This window comes from Diuraphis noxia, unplaced genomic scaffold, assembly GCF_037042655.1.
Source record: "Diuraphis noxia isolate RWA-SAM2 unplaced genomic scaffold, SU_Dnox_SAM2 contig0004, whole genome shotgun sequence".
NCBI lineage: Eukaryota > Metazoa > Arthropoda > Insecta > Hemiptera > Aphididae > Diuraphis > Diuraphis noxia.
This window is the reverse complement of record NW_028301714.1, coordinates 55,099,412-55,124,600: the sequence shown is the minus strand read 5'-3', so window position 1 is coordinate 55,124,600 and position 25,189 is coordinate 55,099,412. Positions and strand designations below refer to the sequence as shown.

The following is a 25,189-nucleotide window of genomic DNA, read 5'->3' as shown; positions in this document are numbered from 1 at the left end:
TGCAGTGGACCACCGACATCCGTAAAGCCGCTGCAGCACCACGTCAGTTTGTCTTTCGTGTTTGGAGTACTTGCGAACAAAACGAATTACGAAATAGCGTTTACCGCATGCTCGCGTAAACTCATAACCACGGTATATAATCTAAAGAAAACCGCAGTCAATTACTGCGGCGAAGACATTATCCATATCGCAGCCGACGAGACGGCGTCATATGGTTTTTGATTTAAAATACAATATTGATTATTACACATACATCGATGCTGTTCCTGTGACGAGAACGAAAAGTGGATTCGCGCACACGCGCACCCTACAGGTAACGACCGCCGATCTAATAATCTACAATTAAAGTCTCCTAATATGGTAGAAAGTGGGGTACAGTAAATTAAGTTTTCAGAGTTCAATGTCCGCTGAATTTCACGAAAGCCTTTATAATATAATAAGGATTGATTCGTTCGCTGTTTTCTATTATTTTCTGGTCATTTTTCTGCCAAAAATAAAACAATTTTGATACATGCTATAGTATGCTACATTTTTTGTTTTAGATCTAAAATTGACAAATTGAAACGATTATAAAAACATAAATCAATTATCACGCACATATTATCTCTATCGTTGCTGTAACTCGGATGATAATCTGATTCACGCACACGCGCTCTGTAAGAAATGACCAGGGCTTTGCATATCAATCTTGTTAAGTCGTGTTCAATTGCTAGGTGACATAGAAATCCATATAAATGTACCATAGTCCATGGACCACGGTTAAGTATGACGTGTAGTTTTAGATTGCATATTTTTGACGACAAATGACTGCTGACCTACGATTAAAGTCTCCTAATAATATGGCGGAGAGAAGGGTCAACTATATAGGTTTTCCCAGTTAAAAACCATTTTCATTTAGATTGATATGTTAACTATTCCATTATGATTTTGATTTATAATTTAAACCTAAAAATATTAATAAAATCGTGTTTATCATTTTATCAGCAATTTTTTTTGTTACAAACTGTCCTATATTCGAAACAAGTTAAATTTTAGATTAAAAATTGTATTTTTTTTTTTCGTGTAAATAATTAACAAACCTTTACTTATAATAATATTATTAATAGAATATTAGTATCTAATAAACTTTAATTTGAGACAAAATGTGATTAGTTTGGTTCAGTTTTGGACTTTTGGTATCGAATCAACCTCAAAATCGAGGTTAGTATCATTACTATAAAAAATAATGTTTTTAAAACATTTTCGACAACCCCACTAATTCTATATAACTATACATTATAAGTAATAAATAATATTTGTTTGAAAACGCACAACCGTGAAATTTTAACGAGTTATAGATAAAGGTACCCTCTATCAGTCTATTTCGTGGGAGGCGTGAGACTTACGTTTTGATCGCATGTGATGCTCTAGCAACTGTTGCGCACTTGATTTTGTATTTTTAAGAGAAAAATAAACCAAAAATTGTGCAACTAATCATGATTTGGCCTTTTATACGTAAAATAAAATATATTGTACAAAGTATATAATATGATATGCTGCAGGTAATAGTACGGCTCGATAAACGTTTTACGCTTCCGATTTTTGCTTGATTGATTGTCCATGTGCTTTTAAAATAGTTTTAACAACGGTACAAATTGAGTCCAACCAGTTCGCAACCCATGGACATGAACTGTGGATAATTTATCAGTTTCATAGTTGGTAATAATTTTTATATATTATGAATTATGATACACGAATTAATAGCTTATTAAGCAGGATGTATTATAAAAATATTATGTAAAATATTATATTATAGTAGGCAGTAGATGATTAATTATAATTAGTACTTATAATTGTGTACCTACACGGGCTACACGTGGTAATTTGTATATACTACCTTATTTTTGCAAGTAGATATATTTTGTAGTGTTAAAATTAAATGTGTTAATAGTACTTAAATATTTCAATTTTACAAAAATCAAATCAAATTTATAACCTTTTTAATTTATTAGGAAGCAAACAATTTTCTAGAAAATGCTTATAAATACAATAAAATATTCAATATTTTTAGAATAGTATTTTGCCTTATTATCATTAAATAAACTCGTTAGATACTTTCATCGCAACAGCTCAATAATGATAAAGAATAGTATTAAAAGTGCATAAAAACAATAATATAACTCTACTATGCAAATTCTATGTTTCAACACAAGACCATAGCGTCTATGAGACGATTTATAGCACGTGTGACCTACTGATGAGAATTACATTTCATTTATGAAATCGTGATATTTGCCAGTGTCTTATACAGTACTATTTTCACACAGCGTTGTGAACCCGACAAGGCCAACATGTAATTTCTCTGTTAAAAAGACTTGACCTCAATCTGAAAACGGTTGGCCAAATAATTTTCGTCTATACGTTGGAAAAATTATATTATTACGCGATGTTTTTGCCAAATAAAAAAAACTAAGAACTGTCCTTACCGCGGTCCCATGTTGATTCTCCGACTACCAAGAAAGTGCAGGTCTCGTTTTTAAGTGCTCATACTTCTTTCACATGTATATATATAAAATAAACATATATTTATTTACTACGTACCTATATAACAGTATGCCCTTGCAACGGCCACCATAAATGCGTGTAGCGTGGTTTCGTATAAAACAGTTTAACGTCATATTGTCAATTCATAAGACGAGTGTATAAGTGTATTGCATAAGACGTGTTTGCCCAGCAACACCTGAACCACTTGGGCTTAAAATTTCAAACTCATATAATATTATATTAATAATTAAAGAATATTATATATTTAAGTAAGAACATGCTTATAGCTTAATCATCGCTGGTTTAGTGAAACATTATTATTGTAGTTTGATAATTGGTCCTAATGAGTGTTTGCTAAATTATATAAAATCCGCCAAATATTTCGAAGTAGTTAAGTGAATTTATGCCGTATTGAAAAAAAAATAAAGCTTATCTAAGCATTAAAAATTAAAAAAAATACACTAAACATAATTTCATCCAAAATCATTTACATTAAATAATACTTAAAAATATAAATACTACAAAAGATAACATGTTTATAAAAAAAAGATATAATATTGTATTGCATGTTAAATCATCATGATGGCATTAATATTAGTAAATATTGAAAAATATAATTTAATTATTTGAACTATAAACTATAAAGTAAGTGAAATTGTTGATGAAACTAAAATTAATTTCTAAAAAGTATAATAAAAACATGTTAATGCATTAAATTCACAGGTCTGGTTAAAATACTAAATTACTAACGGATGTAGATTGTATAATATGTATATTATAATAAAATCTTAAATACTAAACTAATATACCACCCCTGTACTGTTGTTTATACCAAACTCTAATATATTATATAAATACATAATACACAACACACATAGATTATTAAATTCAAACATCTATTGATTTAGTGCTACTAGAACATCGAAAATTATTTTGTTTTTTTTGGCGCCGTTTAACAGTAGGTATATATAAGCTTATTTTTAAATATATAACCAATTTCACCAGTTATATGAATGTTTTTAGGGGAAACGGTAATTGTCAGTTGGCACTAGTTAACATTTTAAAATTCTAAATGCATTAAAACGTATAGTGATTGTATATATTTGTTTTTTTAAAGTCTCTTCCATTAGCTTTTTCTTTTACTCAAATAACTATGTACTACGCTTTACAATACAGTCTACTTGTTTAGTTTTACGAATCATTGCAATTTTTTATTTTTGGAAAATAATTTTAAAATTAAAATTTCATTGCATATGTTCTTACAAACTACTCCCAACTCAATAGATACTAATATAATATTATTGGGCAATATATACATAAACGAACAACTAATGCTATAAACTATATCCAACTACCGTAGTAATAGTTATAATACATCAAATGAATAATAATAGTATACTCATTACAATACTTGTATCACTAACAAATCTAATTAAAAGCGATTTGTTATTATTTTTATTGCACATTCGACATGTAGACGCATATAATTTTTTTCAATTTCTCGACCAATAATTATATGTCTGACCTCTCGATGATAAATTCAGACGAAGATATACGTCTGTATATTATATAAAATAAATATAATCTGTTTTTATAAAATATTAGTGTCTTCAATTTTAACGATAGGGTGATGAAATAATATCAACGCGCTTAGAGAATTATTTTATTTTTAATAAAAGATTTTATGATGAAACTATATTATACGACAAAGAAAATTCAACTACTGCTGGTGCTTCAATGTCGGGATTTCTAAATAATATTTTGTTGACAACGCACATAGCAAGCACCGACTATTTTCCATCCTACACAGTTTCTTCACGCGTAAAAATAGTTTTCAAAATTCTTTTCATTTTATGAATTGAAAAAAAAATAATAAAACCAAGTGTTGTCAAACAAAGTACAATATTTATACGCTGTTATAGCCGTCACTGTCGACAATAATATTTACTGTTGAATATAAAATATGTTAAATGTTCAACTAAGCAAATTTGAACCATATCGATATTATTGTTTCTATTTAATAACAAACTGTACTAAAGTTTGAATAGGTTTAAATGAAAAAAAAAAAAAAACAGAAAACAAAATAATATGTGGCGTGGTCATGGCGCGATCGTGACAGAAAAACCATCGTAAATGAGTGCACCGAACGCCAATAATACGCATAAACAGAGTTATAAATATTTCAGAAAAACGTTCGAACAATTAAAAAAAATATATACCTATTATATAAAAATAAAAATAATACTCTGGTAACTCAAATGCAATACTATGACGTAAACTTAAAATTTATATGATAACTTGCAAAAAACGCAACACCATTAAAAATATATTACGTATTATTTGTGATGAACTGCCAATACGGACAATTATTACTGCAACTACAGGGTGGAGAAGTGGGTTCTAACGATTTATAGAGTACTGAGGTTATAGGTACTAATGTAGATATAAGATAAACTAGTTTTTCATCTGATTGAAGTTCATGATGTTTATTTTTACCAGGCTATATAGCTTAGCCACCACGTTCTCCTGATTTGACTTCACCTAATTTTTTATTATGGGGTTATTTTAAATCTAAAGTATTCATTAATATGACACGTACACTATATTTGGGTTAAAAGAAAACATTAGACTGGAAATTATAGCCACCGATGTGCAAATCCTACAGATAGTTATGGACAGTATGAAAAAACTGATAGCCAACTGTATGAAAAATGGGCGGCCACTTAAGTAGAGTAATTTAAAAAATTCAGGAATTTTGTTAAAAATAATTAAATATAATCTTTATGATGAATAAAATTTGTTTCATTACTTGGTTTTTAATAATTGATCAATAAACTACCTACAATTACAATTCGTCAAAACCCACTACCCCGGCATATTCAAAATATACGAAAATAAATAAAAATATATGAAATTGGTGAAACTGAGGTTTGACATACGTGGACCAAATAGCTTTAGCTGATGTTTCTCATAATAGTTTATATAAGTCAGTCAATCGTTGCCAAACAAACGTACAAGTACCGTCCGTCATCATAATAATGATAATATTACATGGTATACAGTCAAGATGTTTGGCTTGTCAAACTATTATAATAGGTATACCTAACTAAAAAAAAATATTAGTCATAGTACTGCGATTTATATATTTTATTGGTATGTGTTTTTACACAGTCCTTTTAGAAATTTTGTCAATCGTCTCCACGATTCATCTCATTTTGGTTAACATAATATATTTATTTTCCACATTTCGAAATATATGAATACGAAAATTGCATGTCCAATAGAATATTTCAATATTTCAAATAAAACGCTCGGTAATATGCTTGATGCTGTCATATTACGTTCCTTTAATTTAAATTGTATATATTATAATCAGTGATTTTTTTCTTTAATGCAAAAAATTTAAAATTTCTTTAGATATATTTTTAAATCAAAATTAAAGTGACAAAAAATAATTTAGCATTCATTAAAGTACAGGGTCCGTCAGAACAAACGCATGTTTTTCAAAATGATGCTATGCTCAAAGTAATTTCAGTAAAAAATGTTTTATTATATCAAAAAATGCATACTCATATGCAGTTTATTCATATGTAACAAAATTTAGGTTTTGAAAATAATGTCAGGCATATGCCCTTGAACCACTAAATAGGGGTGTTGGCACTCGCAAAACGATCCTATCGTGTCAATCAGCATCTGTCTCGAAATTTGTCTCACCACTTGAGTGATCTCGTCTTTCAATTCATCAAGGGTTCGTGGTTTGTATTGGTAGACTTTTGATTGTATGTGACCCCACCAACAAAAAATTGCATATTCTAAAGTCAAGGGAGCAAGGAGGCCACGGAATGTCCCCAAAACGCGAAATGAGCCATATGTATGACATTATTTTCAAAACCTAAATTTTGTTACATATAAAAAAACTGTATATGCGTCTGCATTTTTTGATCTAATAAAACATTTTTTACTGAAATTTCTTTGAGAGTAGCATTATTTTGAAAAACATGCGTTTGTTCTGACGGACCCTGTATATGCTTTCAATTTGTTTTAACATTGTAAGATGCTTTTTGATAAAAAATATTTAGCACATTATATATTTTATTACACATTTTACCTTTAACTATTTTATACAAAATATCTCTGAATATTCGTTTTGGATTTCCAAACACATCATTCTTTTACGGTAATATCTGTCCGTTAATAATCAGTAGATTGGTTATTTATGATGAAACTAGAAATACACTTAACCAGAGTCTTATTAATTAAAATTTTTTAATATTAAAATCAACAGTTGAACAAATAAATAGTTTAATAACGTTCATGTACGTTAATGGTTTAATGATTCAAAATAAAGATAAGTAGATAAAAAATTAAAATAGATTCATACAAGCAAATATTAAAAAATAAGAACAAGAATATAAAAGTGTTTAAATAGTGTATACAGAATTGTAGTTTATTGCGTTGTATTATATTAAAATAAACTTAGAAACGCTTATAGTTTGAATTTTCGTAACTTATTTACATATGAAATAATATCCTGTTTTACTGTATACCACCTATATAATAATTCATAATTAATAGAGTTTCCATTGAATCGTAAAATAAATCTAACTATATGGTCAAACTATAAAATAGTCCAAAAAATTAACATAATGTAGATGAATGTGAAAATGTGTTAAAAAAAGAAACGAAAATATGGATCAAACATTTGCAAACGTAATAATAGGTAGACTGTTAATGTTTTTCATCACTTAACCAAAATCAATGTTTATCCTTTTCTTTTGAATTATAGTTTTTTTAAATCAGTCGAGTTCTATTCAGTTCGATTTCTGATTTAGTATGTTGTAAACAATGTAGACACACTGCAGCAGACTAACATAATAATAATAAATATGTTATAATAATATTCTCTATAATAACAATAATACTTTTGCTAACACTTACCCTCTTTTTCTCTTTCTATAAATCTAGTTTTTGAGTATCGACATTTTATTACGTCGTCATTAAATGGCTATTAGACAAATTCGAAACATCAACTATTTACTCCCGGTAGCGAAACCGTTTCTATTTTCAAACATATTGGCTTTTCACTCTTCACAAAATCACGTATCTACATATAATATTCAATTCACAAACAATGATTATATTATCTATCTATGATAATATATTTTATTAACCTATAAGCATGATTTCTAGCAAAAAAATACATTAAAATATTAACGCTTGTCGTGCAAATGAAATAAAAATTAATAACTATGTCAATTTATCAAATTGCATAATTTATATACATGTATATATATATATATATATAACCTAATAGTTGTGAGATATTTGAATATTGTTTTATAATGTTGAGCATAGAATCGAGATCCAAAAATGTATACCTACCACGGATTTAATACTTATGCATGTGTGTAGTAATGAAGAATCGATTAAGTGTTGACTACTCGTATATTAAATCAAAATTAATATCACACAATAAATTTACATAATATAATGACGTATCGTACATTTTGAAGTTTCGTTATTATAAGTGATAATTATAATACCTAACTACCAATATTATATTTTCTATACACTATATAGAAGAAAATATCTTGGCTTACTAATCAACGTAAAACCAAAACTATGATAATAATATTAGAGACTTGACATTTTTATGATATCTTTGTACACTAAAATATGTGTGTTGAATAAAAGGATTTTTAATAATTCGTATTTTGATGAATGAAAATTAAATTTGCTATTGTATATTAAATGATTTTATTGGTTAAAATAAATAAATGAAAAAATGATTTATCTAAAATTGAATAAATCAATAAACGAATAGCCACGGGTGTTTAGTAACATCAATTTTTGGTTCAATTAATACTACTACCTATTCGCGATATGATGGTTTTATTTGATTAAAAAAGACACAGAAATTGTAAACAGTATAGTGTTGTTAAATCTTAAAATTAAATACTTATGAACACAATAATTACAACGATTTTTTTTATGATTTTTATCTTCTTAATTTTTGATGTAAATACATGAACACAGGCTACAATCTAAAAAATATTGGATTACGCCGGCTTTTAAGCATTTGTTAAACAGGTACCCAATGTTTTGTATTCACATCAAAAAAATGTCAAAAATTAAGAATTGACAAATCATAAAAGTATGTATTACAATATTGTGGTATGTACTCATATTAAAAATGTTAACTGAAAAAAAAAGGAAAACGATAGAAAGTTATAGATTAATTTTAATCCATACAAAGTTACCATACATCAAGTATTATATATAAATATAATAATCCAAACAAGAACAACTATAACATTTTGGAAAAATTAATTTTATAAAATCAATCAGCGTACAATCGTCTGCAAGTTTGTTTCAGAATATCATATTATTCCATATTATAATTAATTGGCTGTATAACCAGACTTCGCCAAGGAATAAATGAACGTACATGCAATATTATAATCTATTTTAGTGTACGTCAGTTCATGGACAAATTGGCGTCATCGTGTATCTCGCATTGTAAACTATAGTTGAATCGAAATGAGTAATTTGCCTCTGGTGAATTAGATTTACCGTTTTATATATTTTAAAATGTGTTCCAAATTGCTCTCTAAACTTTTACGAGGTACCTTTACGCTTATTATAAACCTAGCGATTGGTTATAGACAAGTAATTAAGTTAGGTATAATATCACCTTCCACTGCTGGTGAATTGCCCATCATATCGGTTTCGTGCATCCCCGGGAAAATCATCAAATCTATAATTAATTATATTTTTGTTTATCTAGCAGTTGCAAAATATGCGTCTCAAAAACGTTAGCGCAGCAGCACATGTACATGCAATTATTTTGTATGCAAACTTATGTCGATGTAGTCTAACCTGAATTTATTCTCATTCACAGAAAACCGCTATCTTACACTCGAAAACGAGAAGGCCTGCTGACGACGTGGAGAGCTGCTGACGACAAAGATGGCGGCCGAGGAAAACGGTCTGCTGTACAACAAGGCCCGGTCGGCGTCCATATGCGCGTTCGGTTTCCCGCCAGGTAGCACCGAATACTTGTTGGCCTGTGCCAAGGCAGCCGCCTCCACGCCTCCGCCACACAGGCATGTAGGCGGCGCGGCCGCCATAGCGGCTGCCGAGGACAACAAGCGCCGTCGGCCGGCTGTTCGATCTCAGAGCGCCAGGACCAGCGGTGGACGGTCGATCCGCAAAAAGGCGCTGGTGGCCGCGGCCGTGGGAGCCCAGCACGTTCAGCATCTCAGCGACAGCAGATCGAGCGTCCGCAGCGGTTACAGTGACCCGAAGCTGAACGAGTCTTCGTCCCAAGGTAATGATAAGACTTAATACTGATTTTATACGACTTAACGACCCTTTTGCTGTCGTAAACGAAGCACACTGCTTGTAGTTTCCTATGTCACGAATATCATTTAGCCTTCTTTTTCGAAACATCATTCTACAATGTTCACCCATCGAAGCAATATAGTACTTCTAGTTAGAATTCTGAAAATAAAAAAACATATTAAGGTGTCATCATGCATTTCTACTATAATTCAAAACATAAACAATGGTAGGTAGTTTCTCAAATCTCATTTAAAATATTTATACAACCTAAGCAAAATATACTTTCAAAATGGTTTCACAAAAATAGTAATAAGTATATTCACTATAGCTATAATATTTATTGAACCGAGGTACTTATTAGACACTATTTACATAATATATCATAATAACTTGGACCATATTTGCAAATTTCAAACATTGATAGATAAATATTAATAACTACAATTTTTTAATCACCATGTCATCGATATTTTCCAAACACATAACTATAAATTTACAACTGTCTTTAGTGAGTATACGTTAACATTTTCTAAAAAAATTATCCACTGAATAATTTATAGTAGAAAGGAAGGCTGCCATTTGAACATTATTAAAGAAAAAAAAGCTTGAGTATGCTTACAAATATGAGAAATCACCTTGTATTTTAACATACTATATGTCTGCACGATACAATGGTCATAAAAAACCGAAATTATTTTCATCACTGTCGTGCGTTTATATAATATAATACACATGTGTACAATAATATACGTCGTAGAAATAGAATATCGGCCGAGAGACTTTGGCAGAGTATGAAAAATCAGTAGATGGAAAAAAACGATTTTATTCAAACTTATATTATAATAATACCCCGTGCGGGTCGTAAAATATTGAAATTCCGTTCAAGAGAATAATTCACCGTACTTGCTACTATAAAACACACATTAAAGAGCATAATATTATATTATATATAATGGTATACGATCATAAGCGATAAACTATCAGCAACATATGAGTTGAAGAAGTCGTGCATATTTTATTGGTTTTATATGCATTTTCGTCTTCGGTGGCCAGAAAACCATCGGCAGGAGAAGTTTAATATGATAATATTATGTCAAAGAAAATAAGCATTTTTTCATAACCACGTTTTGTTTGTAAAAAGCCTGTTGATCCAGCACGTTTAAACACGCAAATTTATATGGACCTCAGTGGGAAAGTCAGTTATCAATCGAAACCATCCGATAAGCACCAACGGACTTTTTTACTCCATTCTACAACATGACCACCACACCCTGCCATCGTCGACGTTTAAGTTTTTTTTCAGTCCAACAGACGAGAAAAACGTTCACATATAAATTACTGGCGTACTCCCGCAGTCGTCGTTGTTTTAATTTTGTATGCATTCGTCCGAAAACACGTAAAAAGACATCCAAAAAATTCCTGTTCTCGGATATGCGTTTTTTTTTTCATTTTCTCTCATACACTCGGACGATTACGCTTGGCAGGTTTTTGGCACACAAAAAGGACGAATTTTATTTATCCACTGCAATGACTGAGTTTTTAATTTTTTCTCGAGTGACAAATATAATAGGTAAGACGTTTTATAGCCCCACGTTAGTCGTACAAATAGTGTAATATATTTATCAAATTTAACACTGCAACTACGTGTATATACACGGGACGTAAACATTAAGTTCATAAAAATCGTTATTATCGTTATATCTACGCCAATCCGAAGGCTGCTATACATTAAACATTATAACGCGTGTAAGAGTTTACGATGTAAGCAAATATAATATAATAGGTAATATAATTATTTTATTTTTAAACTTTTGGATTTTCAAAAGATGACAGTAGATTAACCAACAACATCTCAATTAAAAAAATAAAATTTTATACGAGCATCTTAATGTTCTCAGTTTTCCCGATTTTCCGCTATTCTATAAAATGTTAAAATAATATTTTATATTTTAGTTGCTATCTTGATTATAATACTTTTCTTAATCTACTATCCGATATATAAACTAAGGAGAGTATGATTGGTTTATTGTATCAACAAAAAGTCACTTTTGAGATCGGATCAAGTATCAGTAAAAGCCAAATTTTCATTTAACATTAAACAGTGGTATGAAAAGTACCTACGTTTGAAAAATTATAATATTGTGCATTTTTCAAATGCATGTTTGAGTTTCTTTACTTCAAATTTAAAAAACAGGATTTGATCCTACCGGAAAAATGATTTTTTTCTAATTTTTAATAAAAAAAAAATTAATGAATTCCGACTATTCTACAGGACATGAAAGTTTTTCAGTTTTCTCAATAAGGATTTTTTGTAATAAAAACCCACTAATTCCGATGTCTTTAATACTACAGTTTTAAAATACAATCACGTGATGAACCCCTCGCCATAATAAGGTTGTTTTTATTTTATATATAAAATCTCAATATGCCTCTTAATCTTATTATAAGCTCATAAAAGTTAGCAGGTGCAATAATTATTTCTACTGACATTTTCTGAAGAGATGTTAAACACTAGTATTGTAAAGTAGGCACTTGAGTAAAATACAAAAGAATTTATATTAAAAGTATTCAAATACTTTTTAAGTGCCTACTCTAATATGACGTATTTTAAATGCTTTCTCAAGGAATCAATATTTAAAATTGCTCCATTTTCTAACAATCAAAGCATGATTTTATATCTAAAAAAATTGAATTGTACAATAACATATAATAATGTAAAAATGTAATACTTTTGTTAAAACTAATAACCATTGTAGTTGATGCTTAACCAATAATAAAAAAATATATATTTAAATCAAATAAGAATTTTCAAATTCTTTTTCTTTTATATTTTAATATTTGTCAAGTAAAAAAAAAAGAATAAAGGTTATATAATGATACAATTTTCGTAATAAGTTATATTATAATTTATATCTATACTCAACTGAAAATTCAAATAACTTGACAAAGAAAACAAATCAGCAATTTATAGTCACGCCAAAATACATGATGTAGAATGCTGTAAAAAAATACATAAACCATGGAAATGTTAAAAAAAATTAATTCAGTCGAATATTTAATTTATAAAGTAGATATCTAGGTATAAGAAAATGTTTATACAAAACGTAAAACTATTTAAAAGAATCATAAAAAGGTACATTTAAAAAAAATTTTTCTGATTATTTAAATACTTTTCGAAATAAGGCTCTGTACCTGTAGTTAAATACTTTGAAAAAGTATATTTTTTTATGATGTTAAGTACAATACCATATTTATATTATTTTCTGGACAGAAAACCAAAAATTATCATTTGAGCTCTTTACAGGACGCATTCCAAAAAATCTTATATACAATCTCTAAATAAAACAACGTAATTTAAAAAATATAAAATAAGCTTTGTTCTTCAAATCGCGTGCATGGAGTTTTGATATACACGCATACATGGTGACGTTAAATGGCATTAAACTTTCATTGTACCTACTTTTATAATATTCAAATCCAATCTTTTACGTATACAATCTATAAATACAAAGAACTCTGTCTTAAATAAATGATATAACATTCGCGTCGCAGTCGTTTTTCAAGACACAACATTATCACACACATACTTGTACGGTATATTAATCAAGATATGTTCAATCCATTTATATTTTGTCTATAATAATATGTTTTAAACCATTTTAACCCAAGTTCATTAAGCGGCTTCAATGCAAATAATTACGACACCTATATAATTTATTTAATTGCTAGGTATGCATTTTCTAAATCAGTTTTTGGATTTTACATATTATGTATAATTTGAACTTTGTTTTTATAAAAATCGGTGTTCAAGTTTTTAAATTATTGTTTAATTTACATAGGTGACAAGCAGTGGCGTAAATAGGAAAAATGTTTAGGGGGGGCTCAAGCCCCAACACATTTTTTTTAAATTATAGTTTATAAGTACATACTTTAAAAAATGGTATCTGTATTTATTCAATTCTAAAAGTAGTTTAGAATCATACATAGTTGGTACATTAATATATATATTGCATAACATGAAATATTTATTCAAATAAATAGATATATTATTTTTTGAGGGGGCTTTGAGTCATTTTGGGGGGCTAAGCCCCCTAAGCCCCCCCCCCCCTATTTGCGCCACTGGTGACAAGATACCTTTTTTTAATGAAATAGCTGTTATAGATGTATCCCCATCAACAAAGTGATTTACTACTCTATACTCTGTAGTCTAAACCTAAACTTCTTAATCGTAAAACAATATTGTTCTTTAAATAATAACGTTTTATATTTACATATAAATCTATATATAAAAAATATCCAGCATCGACTGCATCCGATTACGGATTAATAAAGAAAAAACTAAGTTTAAATAATTACTAATTTCTATTTAGAAAATGAACGAAGTAAAATGAATGGTTCGGTCTGTATATGTTGTACATAATATAATATTATACAACGCGCGCAGCAATTAACAGAAACACGGCCGCCCGCAGTAGGAGTGGTGATTTACAATGGGAACTTGCCAAAATCGTCGACAACGATTGTTGTTTTTTCGCCGCTGCCGAGCCAAATACGAACGACCGCGCTACTGATGTACCTCTATATACGACAGCTGCGTGTTGTGTATATCATCAGAACCTACGCGATATTATAGATCGTACACTTATCAAACGGCGAAAACAGAAGCCAAAAACGGTGGTGCCATGGGCGGAGACGGGGATAAGCAAGGCTCCACCAAATACATTATGCTTTTCAACCCCCTCCCCCCCTTAAACATTTTGTTGGGTTTTAATGAGACTATATTATCTTTTGGGTTTATTGTGACTGTATCTTGGTGGCCAATTCTATTTTTGAATGTCGATGGTTAAATAATGAATTAAAACTTATTTTAAAGTGGTAACAATAGTGTAACTATTTGCTTCTACTTAAAAACTCAGTGGCATTTGGTCAAAACGTCTTACATATTATTATTTATTACATTTTATTATAAACAATACAATTTAAAAAAAAAATCAAAATAATCGTGAAAAATAAAGTCTTGGCTAAAATATAATAACAACATTATGATTTAAAAGGATGGAAATCTTAGAAATATGTTAGCTACATTTCTGCTCATGTTTCGTGAAAATTGATCTTAATCTTTGTTCTGTCGTTTCCACGCAGTGTCCACTTTTATTTTTACTAGTATTATCATTATTATCAATAATTTCAATGACGAACAAAATGTCAATCCTAATCGAATATTACAATACGAATTCGATGACAAATAAAAATGATAATAATAGTGCCTTTAGATTTGAAAATAGATGTATGGTTTGGCAACGGCACGTTTTCGCAACGCTTTTAAAACGGATTTCCGGACGTCTCTTTAATCGCGGCAATCTCTGTACACACACAAACATCTACATTTTACATTTGTTACAATTTATAATATGTGAAGACGCGTATAGCATGTGTGTAAAATGTGTCCGTCTCGCTCCGTCTCTCGTCCCTCTTGCGAGCGCGGAATCGTGTACATATGTATATAATGCGATAACTTGGGCCGTGGTATATACACATATGACTCGCAACTCGTTGCTATTGACAAAGGAACGTCGGTTCATGGTTTTATATATAGAAGCGTGTCTGGAGTGGCCCTTTGGCAAAACGCCTTGCCATTGATCCGTTGCCGACTAGGGTTTTATTTATCATTCATATTTTTATATACACATTATATGCCAGTGTGTGTGCGTTATATTCCTCTTCGGTGAGTATAAATCATTTTAAAAATAAAGTTCCCCTTTTTCAGACGGAACGGCGTTCAAACGGAAACCATCTTCAAGGAAAGTCAACTCGAACCACAGGAAATCCGGGGCGTTCTTAGACGTGCCGCCGGGTGAAAACAAAAAGCTCACAGAACTCGAAGATCCCGAAAACTCGTACAGACTTAGGTCGTTTAGTTTTACGTCGAAAGGTGGGTTAAAACAACACAGAGCTTATGAAATAGTGCACTACATTGTTTACATATTAACAAGAAAACTATATGTGCAACATTATTATAGTGTTTAAATGAGCCGATTGTAGCAAAAGTAAAAATTGTATCGAATCAAACGTTTCTATTAAGATGCCAAGTGATATTCCGTTGTTGGTATATCCAAAATTAAGTCAGTTATAACAATTAAAGAAAAATTTTTTTTCAAAAAACAATTAATATAAAATAATTCATATTATGATTATAAGTGAGTGGATTGAATAGATATTTTAATAGAATGTTTTACAAAAAAATCAAACTACATTTTTAAAATGTATTTTGCTTCATACTTTGAATTCAAATATATCAAACGCGGATAGCGGTTTTATTTGCAACCCATGAGTAAAAATAAAAATAAGATCAAAGGTTTAAAAAATGTTCTGAAATTATTGCTTACATGAAACTTTTCTAAATTAAAATGTCTTAAAATGGTCTATATACTTAAAATGACCTGCCTATATATTTTGTGAAAATTAAAATATTTTTCTAAAAATAACTTTTGAACGACAACGACGTTTCATTCATAGGTATCGTGAACAGGGGAGATTCGTTTAGGAAACGTCGGTCGAGGAGCAACAGCTTGGCCCGAGAAGACGACACTAAGGAATGCACTCCTCCGACCCAGTATGACAATAATAGTCAGCAGATGCAACAACAACAGGTTCAGCATCAGAAAGAGCAACAACATCGTCAAGACGAATGCAGTGATGACATATCTTCATACACGGTGTCACTGTTAGGATCAAGAGGAGTAGGAAAGACCACTCTCATAAGTCAGTTTATGACTTCAGAATACATAAACGCCTACGAGAGGCAAAGAGGTTGGTCGTCGTTGTTTCTAATAATATATTAATTTATAATTATTAATAATAAAATATATACCTAAATATTTATATCGGATTCTTACGATGGCGTTCTCACCTCTATATAATATTTTGATATAATAAATTTACTAGTAATGCGGAATGATCCTTTTAACAAGTCACGCTCGTTTTTATTATTATTATTTTTGATAATTTTAAAGTACTGTAAACACTTTGTTTTTGCGAAAAAATCTATACTTTATTACTTTTCTTAAATAATTCAGATAAATCATTTATAGGTTCTTATTTTTTAAATAAAGTTTGATCATTATAAATTTAAAAGCCCAATATAATATATTAAACGTTCAATGAAAGAGGTATATACAAACGTTACATATTGATCGAAATAGTTTTTGTTATTAACATATAAGTTTAGATAGACATTCAATCTGAAGTCTTGAACTAAATTTAGCGTATTACTATAGTTTAAACAGTATCCTTCACATCCGCTTATCAAACTTAAAACAAAATGAAATTATTGCTTCAATATTGGAAAAAATAAGACTAATAATAGTTTAAAATTTTATTTGCAAGTAGGAACCTAATGTTTCTAGAAATAATTGTTCATCTCCAAAATCACAATACACACTTGCTGAGTTTACATAACACACCATTTATTTTTTTTTGTGCACGATTTTCTTTTATTCCTGACTCCTTATAGAATGAAAATATAACAATAAAAACAGTTGTAGCTATAATAATTAGTATAGGTAATCATGGTGTCAATAATAATTATTATATTATTATTATGGTATTTTATTGTTATCATAATATTGTATAATTATTTGCCTGGGTAGTGGTGACAATGCCACCGAAACCGAGATGAGTAGACGACCTATTATCCGATAAATGGTATTCAAACATTTCAAACCACTTCCCGTCTCCCGACCTTTCCGCATCGCTAATGCAAACCCTTTGGCGATAGAGCACTATCACTATAACAACTACAGTAGGCAACCAAATACTTTTGTTACTACCACAGACCACAACCTCAACTTACTACAAATACTATAAGTATACTGTCTACTAATATCATAAATTATCGACGATGACGATAAGTTAGTAACCTACGACTTGACAATCGATCGAATTAAAAGGTTTATCAATTATAGATTCTTTGACACTAGGTAAAGTTTTTTAGCGTCTTTTTCCAACCCCTATATGTTTGAATAGGGTAGCTCACACATCATTTTTCCATGTGAAACGAGAAATATTTTTTTGTTGATAAAATATAATTACCTACAGATAATAAAATTGTTATTATGATTGAATATAATTTCCTCTATTTTATTATATTATATTTTAACTTAAGCTTATAATCGATTCTATACCTACAAACATATAATTGAGTAACAGCTATTACATAATTTATAGGTGTATTATATTAGAGGCTTGTAGATCCAAAAATACTTGAATTGAAAATTAAGGGAAGATTTACAATTTAAATTACTAAATCTAAACTTTGGATAATATGTTGAACCTGTTATTTTAGGATGGCTGTTATAAAAATCATACCTAACTTAACCGTTCATTCGTTTATTTTAATTCGCTATTGGTTCACGTAATAACAAAAAATAACTTATCTTATATAATATTATTACCTAACTTAACCGACGTAGATAGCTTCCCATCTTAGTTTTATTTATTCTGGGTATGAAACGCTGGATAAATACTGTTAGTATATAATTTAAACTAATTAATAACCTTTAATACCCTGTATTATAAGTTATAACTCATTTCAGACAACTATGAATCGTCAGTGCAGTCAGTTTGCATAATGTTGAACGGCGAAGAATCTGAATTGAGGTTCATCAATGACGGAGAAGTTTCGGTAAGTTATTTTTTATTTCTAGTTTAAATAAATATATTGTATGAAACGAATATACTATGTATTTTTAATGCATAGAAAACTAATTCATTAAATTTCTTATACAAAGGTTCAATATTTTTTTATATAATACGCTACACTTGTACGTTAAAAATTGTGATTCTCCTAAGATTCTTAAAAATAAAATTTAAATTTGATTTTGACTTTTGTTAAAACAGTTCGAATCATAATATATTATATTATATTAATAGATATATAATAAATAGTATCCCGTTGCTTATAAAATATATTTATTTGATTGTTTTTCTACTTTTTTTTTAAATTTTAGTTTAATATATTGATAAGGATTATAACTTATATAGCTAAAAAATTACATTTTATATAATTAAGTCTACAATTTATTGTTTTTATAGTTTCCTTGTAATTTTAAGACTTGACATATAATTACATATTGGTTGTATTGGTTAAACGGGCCACACATAAACTTGTTCATTATTTTCTTAAATAAATAAAATCAATAAACGTTTGTGAGATTTGCACGTTTAACTGTACACGATCGACCTTTCAATGATGTTTAATAAAGACATCCAAAGTTACTTATATGAACTCACAAACGATTATCAGTGGGTAAACATCATTATAGCCATATGCGAGTGACATTTAGAAGAGGGGATTTTCTTATAAGTTACCCAGAACGAAATTTGATTTTGTGCCAATCCTAATAAATCTACAAAATGTGTTTTTTTATAGTCAATATAACACAATCGCCATGCAAAATATACTATATTATAATAATATTATATTATTTAATCACAAGCACAACTATAACTAACACTTATATCAGTAGCCAGTATAGTGTGGATATAGCCACTAATAACTTTAATACTATTGGTTTCACGTTAGCATTGTGTGTATTGGATCATGAAATTGATAGTCGCTAGACATTCGTTTTTTCAGAGCCAATTATACATGTGTAGTTGTGTAAGTGGTAAGCACTTACTACATTTACTGACATTTTGTTGATGTACAACATTAATTCAGTAAATTCTATAAACTAACAATAATTTGTATAATCGCCAGAAATTATGCAATTGTGTTTATGTATATGTATAGACGAAGGAAGACCGTGTGGCTGGGAGCAAACCCGCAGACGCATACCTGGTAATCTTCTCGGTAGTGGACAAAAACAGTTTCGAAACTGCTGAGACAATTCTTAAAAACCTCCGGGAACACGAAATGTTACGATCGAGACCAGTCATATTGGTTGGAAACAAAGTCGACATGGCAAGGAGCAGAGAAGTGACGGCTCAAGGTACTACATATATTATATTATATAAAGAGTGTGTCATAATATACGGATGGATCAGGTGTTACTCGTAGATGGGTGGGAATAGATATATAGGGTAGTGACAGTTTTGTTGGTATACCAATGCAGCTTCAGTGGTCTTTGAGTTTTGGTACAGGACACTTCGTGCGTATGCAATAGAGACAGTTTTTTTCGAACCAGCAAGCAGTCATTGTGAGTGTTGTGACATTCCACGTGAGATGACTGCACGATGAAATCCACTCTTAGCGGGAGGGACCAATGACGCAGTGCGTCCCTCTCCCTCACTATGGATGATGTTCATTATACGAACACTTAATTCACGAATTCTATGGTAGAGATAAAATGTTTTTGTTGAATCCCCTTCCCCCTCAACAACCCCAAGAAATATTTCTATAGGTGGACTTGAACATAAATGTTCAAAAACTTCAGAAAATGACTTACCAAATGTATCCGGTTGACATATGGCCACATTTATTTGTTACAGAACCTTATAAGTACAATAAAAATTTAATTTGATCAATATTTTGAGTTTTTTGTAAAAAAAATCCATCCATTTTATATAGCACACACTGAATATAATATACTTATTTTTGAGTAATAGAAAAAAAATCACGTGGATACTCCATAAGAAAATACATCTATACGTGCTACTACAGACACTCACGAAAATGAATAAAAGTATTCTAAACTATATACGTATATTGTAAAAACGGATTTTCATAACAGAAAAAAATTGACATAAGAATCTAGTATAGTCTCTTGAAACGTATCACCCCATATATTTCATAACATCGTTTAGGATATATATGTTTAGTGTAAACTATATACAAAAGACTATTATCGAAACCAGCATTATTAAAAATGAAAATAATACTCACGAGTATACATTATTTAAGTAGATAACAATCGAAACAGCGTCCAGTACTCGGTCTCTTAATAATAACAACAATACACTATATATTATAATATGGTGCTTACTATTATTTATAGTACTTGTACGCTCACACAATATTCAAGAGTGCATTTCAGTGATTGTGAATTGTATAGGTTTTTCGACTCACCCAGAAAGAGAGAGATAACAGTAAAGTTATATTAATATAGTTTCTTACCAAAAGTTCAGATGTAGAAATGCATTTATACTTTTTAAAATTTTGAGAGGAACACTTATTTTATTTAAATAATAGTTTTTGATATAAATATATATTATAATATATAAGGTGGAAATCATATATGGGACACTCGAATCGCTTGTTATGGGTTATATTTTAATAGAAGTTTTGTATAGTGTCCACAAAAATATGTAGTACAGCGGCCCAAAATTTGATTAAATAGGAGAGGCCTGTATAGAATCGACATCATCTACAACTGTACAGCTGCTGAAAATTGGTTACCTAATACATGTACTGGCTTTACTTGCCAACTCATTTACGATTAACGATCATATCATTAACGATCGTGGACGTTGTCAAGTTATAATAAATATGTATGATCTATATGATAATATGACACAATATTCAATACGCAAAAAATTTATTGATGAAATTAGGTATAGTCATTACAATATAACATGAGCTGACATAGTTTAAGAAAATGTCCAACTATTTTACTCTATGGTGAAAATATGCATGCTTAATAGTTATATAAATATAATATATATTCTAAATATATAAGGTGACGGGTAGTATTTATTAGATCAGGAGATGGTCGATTGGAGACCATAGAATTTTAATTAACATGTAACTACTTTTCATGGAATCGTTTAGACTAAATGCTTGTTCAGGATTGGTCAAATAATAAACGTTGATGTAAAAATTAAATATTTACTCTTATATATATGGACACCATTATAAAAAGTAATTACATCATAGGTATTCTTCCACCTCCCACCACACAAAAAAATAGCACGTCGGAAGCTATATTATATTCTCGTTTTTATAGTTTGTTTGTTTTATTACTAAATAGTAAATTCTAAAACGTGATTTGCAAATTTACTTTCGAACAATCTGAACAATATTGTTTACATTATTAAATATACAAAGCAAAAGTTGCACGAAAAATAGTATTTTATATCGCTCAATATAATTGTTTGCCATTTGAAACGAACAAGATGGATACATCAAATCTTACAAGTCCGTATAACAAGGGCGCTACGTAAACATCCGTCGAAAAATTGAGCTTTTGTTTATAATTCTCATTAAATGTCATATTTACTCAGACTTTTTTAAAGACAAAACGTAAATCAAGTTGTTCTAAAAAATGGTCAACTTGTCACATTATAGTCAATTGATAATAATTAATACGTTATACACTTATTGGTACATCTCACATTCAAAACCATCTTATGGTTCATAACGCATTTTAAACATCAGAAGTTATTTTAGCTAAGCAAATTTACCGTTTGCTATAAACGAAAAAAAGACATTCGAATTCTCTCTGCTACTTTATAGTAAATAATGTATGAAAATATCTGTGTACATTGACATTGAGTAGATTACTTTACAGTAAGTGTGTTAAATTTGAATTCAATGAAAATAATCATCTTCATACGAGAATATTTGAAGAAGTATTTATCATATAACTGCTACATTTATTAGCTTATTTTCCTATTAATAATGCTGTTGACTGAAGTCATTTTATACCAATCCACTTTTGATCAGTATATAATTCTTTGATATTCTCACCTCCATTTTATTCTTCAACTGTGCATTATTAACATTTTATTCATATTCCTAATGATATTATACCTTATTATATTGCAATTTATGCGTAGTTTAGTAGTTAAGTCATAAGGACAATACCAGATTCGACCAAAATTGTCGATAACCGAAACGAATAAGTTTGTATTAGTACTATAGGTACCTAAATGATGTATGTACTCAGTACTACAATGTAATTAATGATATTTTTGATTAAAATAAACACGATCATAATAATAAATACTACTTTAAAAAAAAAGTTATAAGCTTTGTTGATTTTTATGTTTTTATATTATTACCAATACAATAATTATTTGTCAAGTTTTTAAATAATTATTGAAAAAATTAAAACGTGCAACATTACCAACAAAGTTATATTTACGATTTAAATATGGTAAACTTACGAGTGATAATCTCGACTGGCACTAAAAATATTCTGTACAATTTTATTAGTACGTGTCACATCAATAGTAATTACAGACTTAACTACTTAAGTGACTACAGCTATAAATTTGTTCATTTTTAATATTTCTTAAAAATTCCTAAATATTGCATACTTAAAACCATTAAAAAATAAGTGCCTACTGCCTGAAATATGTCGTTTTCTTAAAAGTATTAATCTTATGAACTCGATTAAATATTACAAAAGTTACCGTTAAGTACAATGTGAATAAAACTTTAAAGATTGAATTTTACATGTCGGAATTACATACTATATAAAGTGTTGGAATTGCCGCAATCGAGATTTATAACTTAACAAATTTCCCTGTGATGTTTGAAATTTAAAAATATGGATTATGTTAACTAAGCAACTAACTATACACATTTAAAAAAATATATATTCATTGCATCTAAAAAGTTACATACTACAAACAAAAAAATATCTGATGCTGCAGACCTACAGTAGTAAAATCGTGTAAAATAATAGTAACTTTAAAGTATACAACCGTCAAAACCAATCCACTCTCAGCGTAAAAAAAATACTATTTTCAAATACTTATCCAAATATTTTTTGAAAAAAATCCACACATACATTGATAGTTTCTTATGTCTTTTTCTTTACGCTGACACGAGCCTATACGAGGCCGTAACGCTAGATTTTAATTTCCAGAAAATCCTCTACCCGTTGGCATCACGCGACAGGGTGAAAACAAACGTACATGTCCCCATTCTCAATTTAACACCACAAGAAAATATGGTAACCAGTGGCGCATTTAAGGGGGGAAACTGGGGCAAATGCCCCGGGCGCCAAATTTTAGGGGGCGGGAAAATGTTTCAACAATTCAACAAATTGAAAATGAACGCATGTACTGGATCAATGTTTTAAAAAGAGTAGTGGCAATTGTTAAAAAATTGGCATCAAGAGGTTTAGCGTTTAGAGGACATACTTCAAAAATTGGATGTCTACGTAATGGAAACTTTATGATGGCACTTGAGTTATTAGCGGAATTTGACCCTTTTATCTCAAACCATATTTCCAAAAACGGTAATCCCGGTAAAGGTCATACTTCATATTTATCATATTATACTTATGAGCAGTTTATTTTATTAATGTCTAAAAAAGTAGAAAATACTATTATTCAAGATGTCAATAATACTTCAAAATATTTTTCAATAAGTGTTGATTACCATTGGTAGCGCTACCGATTATAGTACTGCCTACTTGCACTACTGTTCAATGGGGGGAGGGGGATTTATAAAAACTATTAACTCGATTGAGGTCAAGATAAGTAAATATAACATTAATATAAAGTAGAGTTACTAATGAGTATTCGATTATTTTTATTAAAAATCATGTACGTTATACAATATACCAACAGAATAAGTAATTAATTTAATACAAGTAGGTAAAAAACCATTAAAACCGAATTCCAAGACATCTTATTTTTAAATCGACCAAAACACTAAGTTATCTCAAGTCAATCAAACTAGTTATAATATAATATTGTAATCGGGCCGTAGTGTACTCTGTACGAGGTACGCGGCATCATACGGATTAATCCTATTTTTGAACGACAAACACTTATTATTTATAATAGTTAAATTATTTCGTTTCTGTTGCAAAATTTTCTTTCGATAAAATGTTGAAGACACATGCAACTCTAACATTTTGTATTTTTTTTTTATTCTTTTATCAGGCTATCAACTACCTATTAGTTATTTTTGTGTTTCGAACTCAAAATCAAAACTAAAAACGTAATATTGATTATAAATAACAGTTTAATATTATGATAATAAAAATAGCATGTTTTTTGTACAGAGGGTAGATACTTGGCGTGCACGTGCAGAGCAAAGTACATTGAAGTTTCGGTGGGCATCAATCACAACGTCGATGAGCTGCTGGTGGGCATCCTCACGCAGATCAGACTCAAACGAGCTGACCTCGGCGAGGGACACGAGCATTGGTATAAAAATCGAAACTTCATCAAAGCAAGCCTTAAAGCTAGACAGATGTTCACGTGGGTGTTTGGCAAGGAGGATACGAAAACGAAAAACTGTGAAAATCTCCAAGTCCTCTAGCTAACGTGTTGAAAATCATATTAGAATAATAATATGCGTACTTATTTTAGGTATATAAATTATAATTTATAATATTACATAATTTTTTATTTCGTGTTT

General features: G+C 29.6%; 1 protein-coding gene across 1 annotated transcript; it reads left to right on the top strand.

Annotated features, from left to right (window-relative positions):
* Nucleotide 1: 1 nt before the first annotated feature.
* Nucleotides 2-25,189, top strand: Rgk3 (Rad, Gem/Kir family member 3). Its single transcript, XM_015514159.2, has 7 exons — nt 2-313; nt 9,425-9,853; nt 15,635-15,799; nt 16,384-16,677; nt 18,462-18,550; nt 19,661-19,859; nt 24,831-25,189. The coding sequence occupies exons 2-7, from the start codon at nt 9,493-9,495 to the stop codon at nt 25,088-25,090; spliced, it is 1,368 nt and encodes a 455-aa protein (XP_015369645.2). The 5' UTR covers nt 2-313; nt 9,425-9,492; the 3' UTR covers nt 25,091-25,189.

Coding starts and splice junctions, on each gene's coding strand:
- Rgk3 (XM_015514159.2), top strand. CDS start 9,493: ATGGCGGCCGAGGAAAACGGTCTGCTGTACAACAAGGCCCGGTCGGCG. Junction 15,800..16,383: donor GTTTAGTTTTACGTCGAAAG/GTGGGTTAAAAC, acceptor TTTCATTCATAG/GTATCGTGAACAGGGGAGAT. Junction 16,678..18,461: donor CGCCTACGAGAGGCAAAGAG/GTTGGTCGTCGT, acceptor AACTCATTTCAG/ACAACTATGAATCGTCAGTG.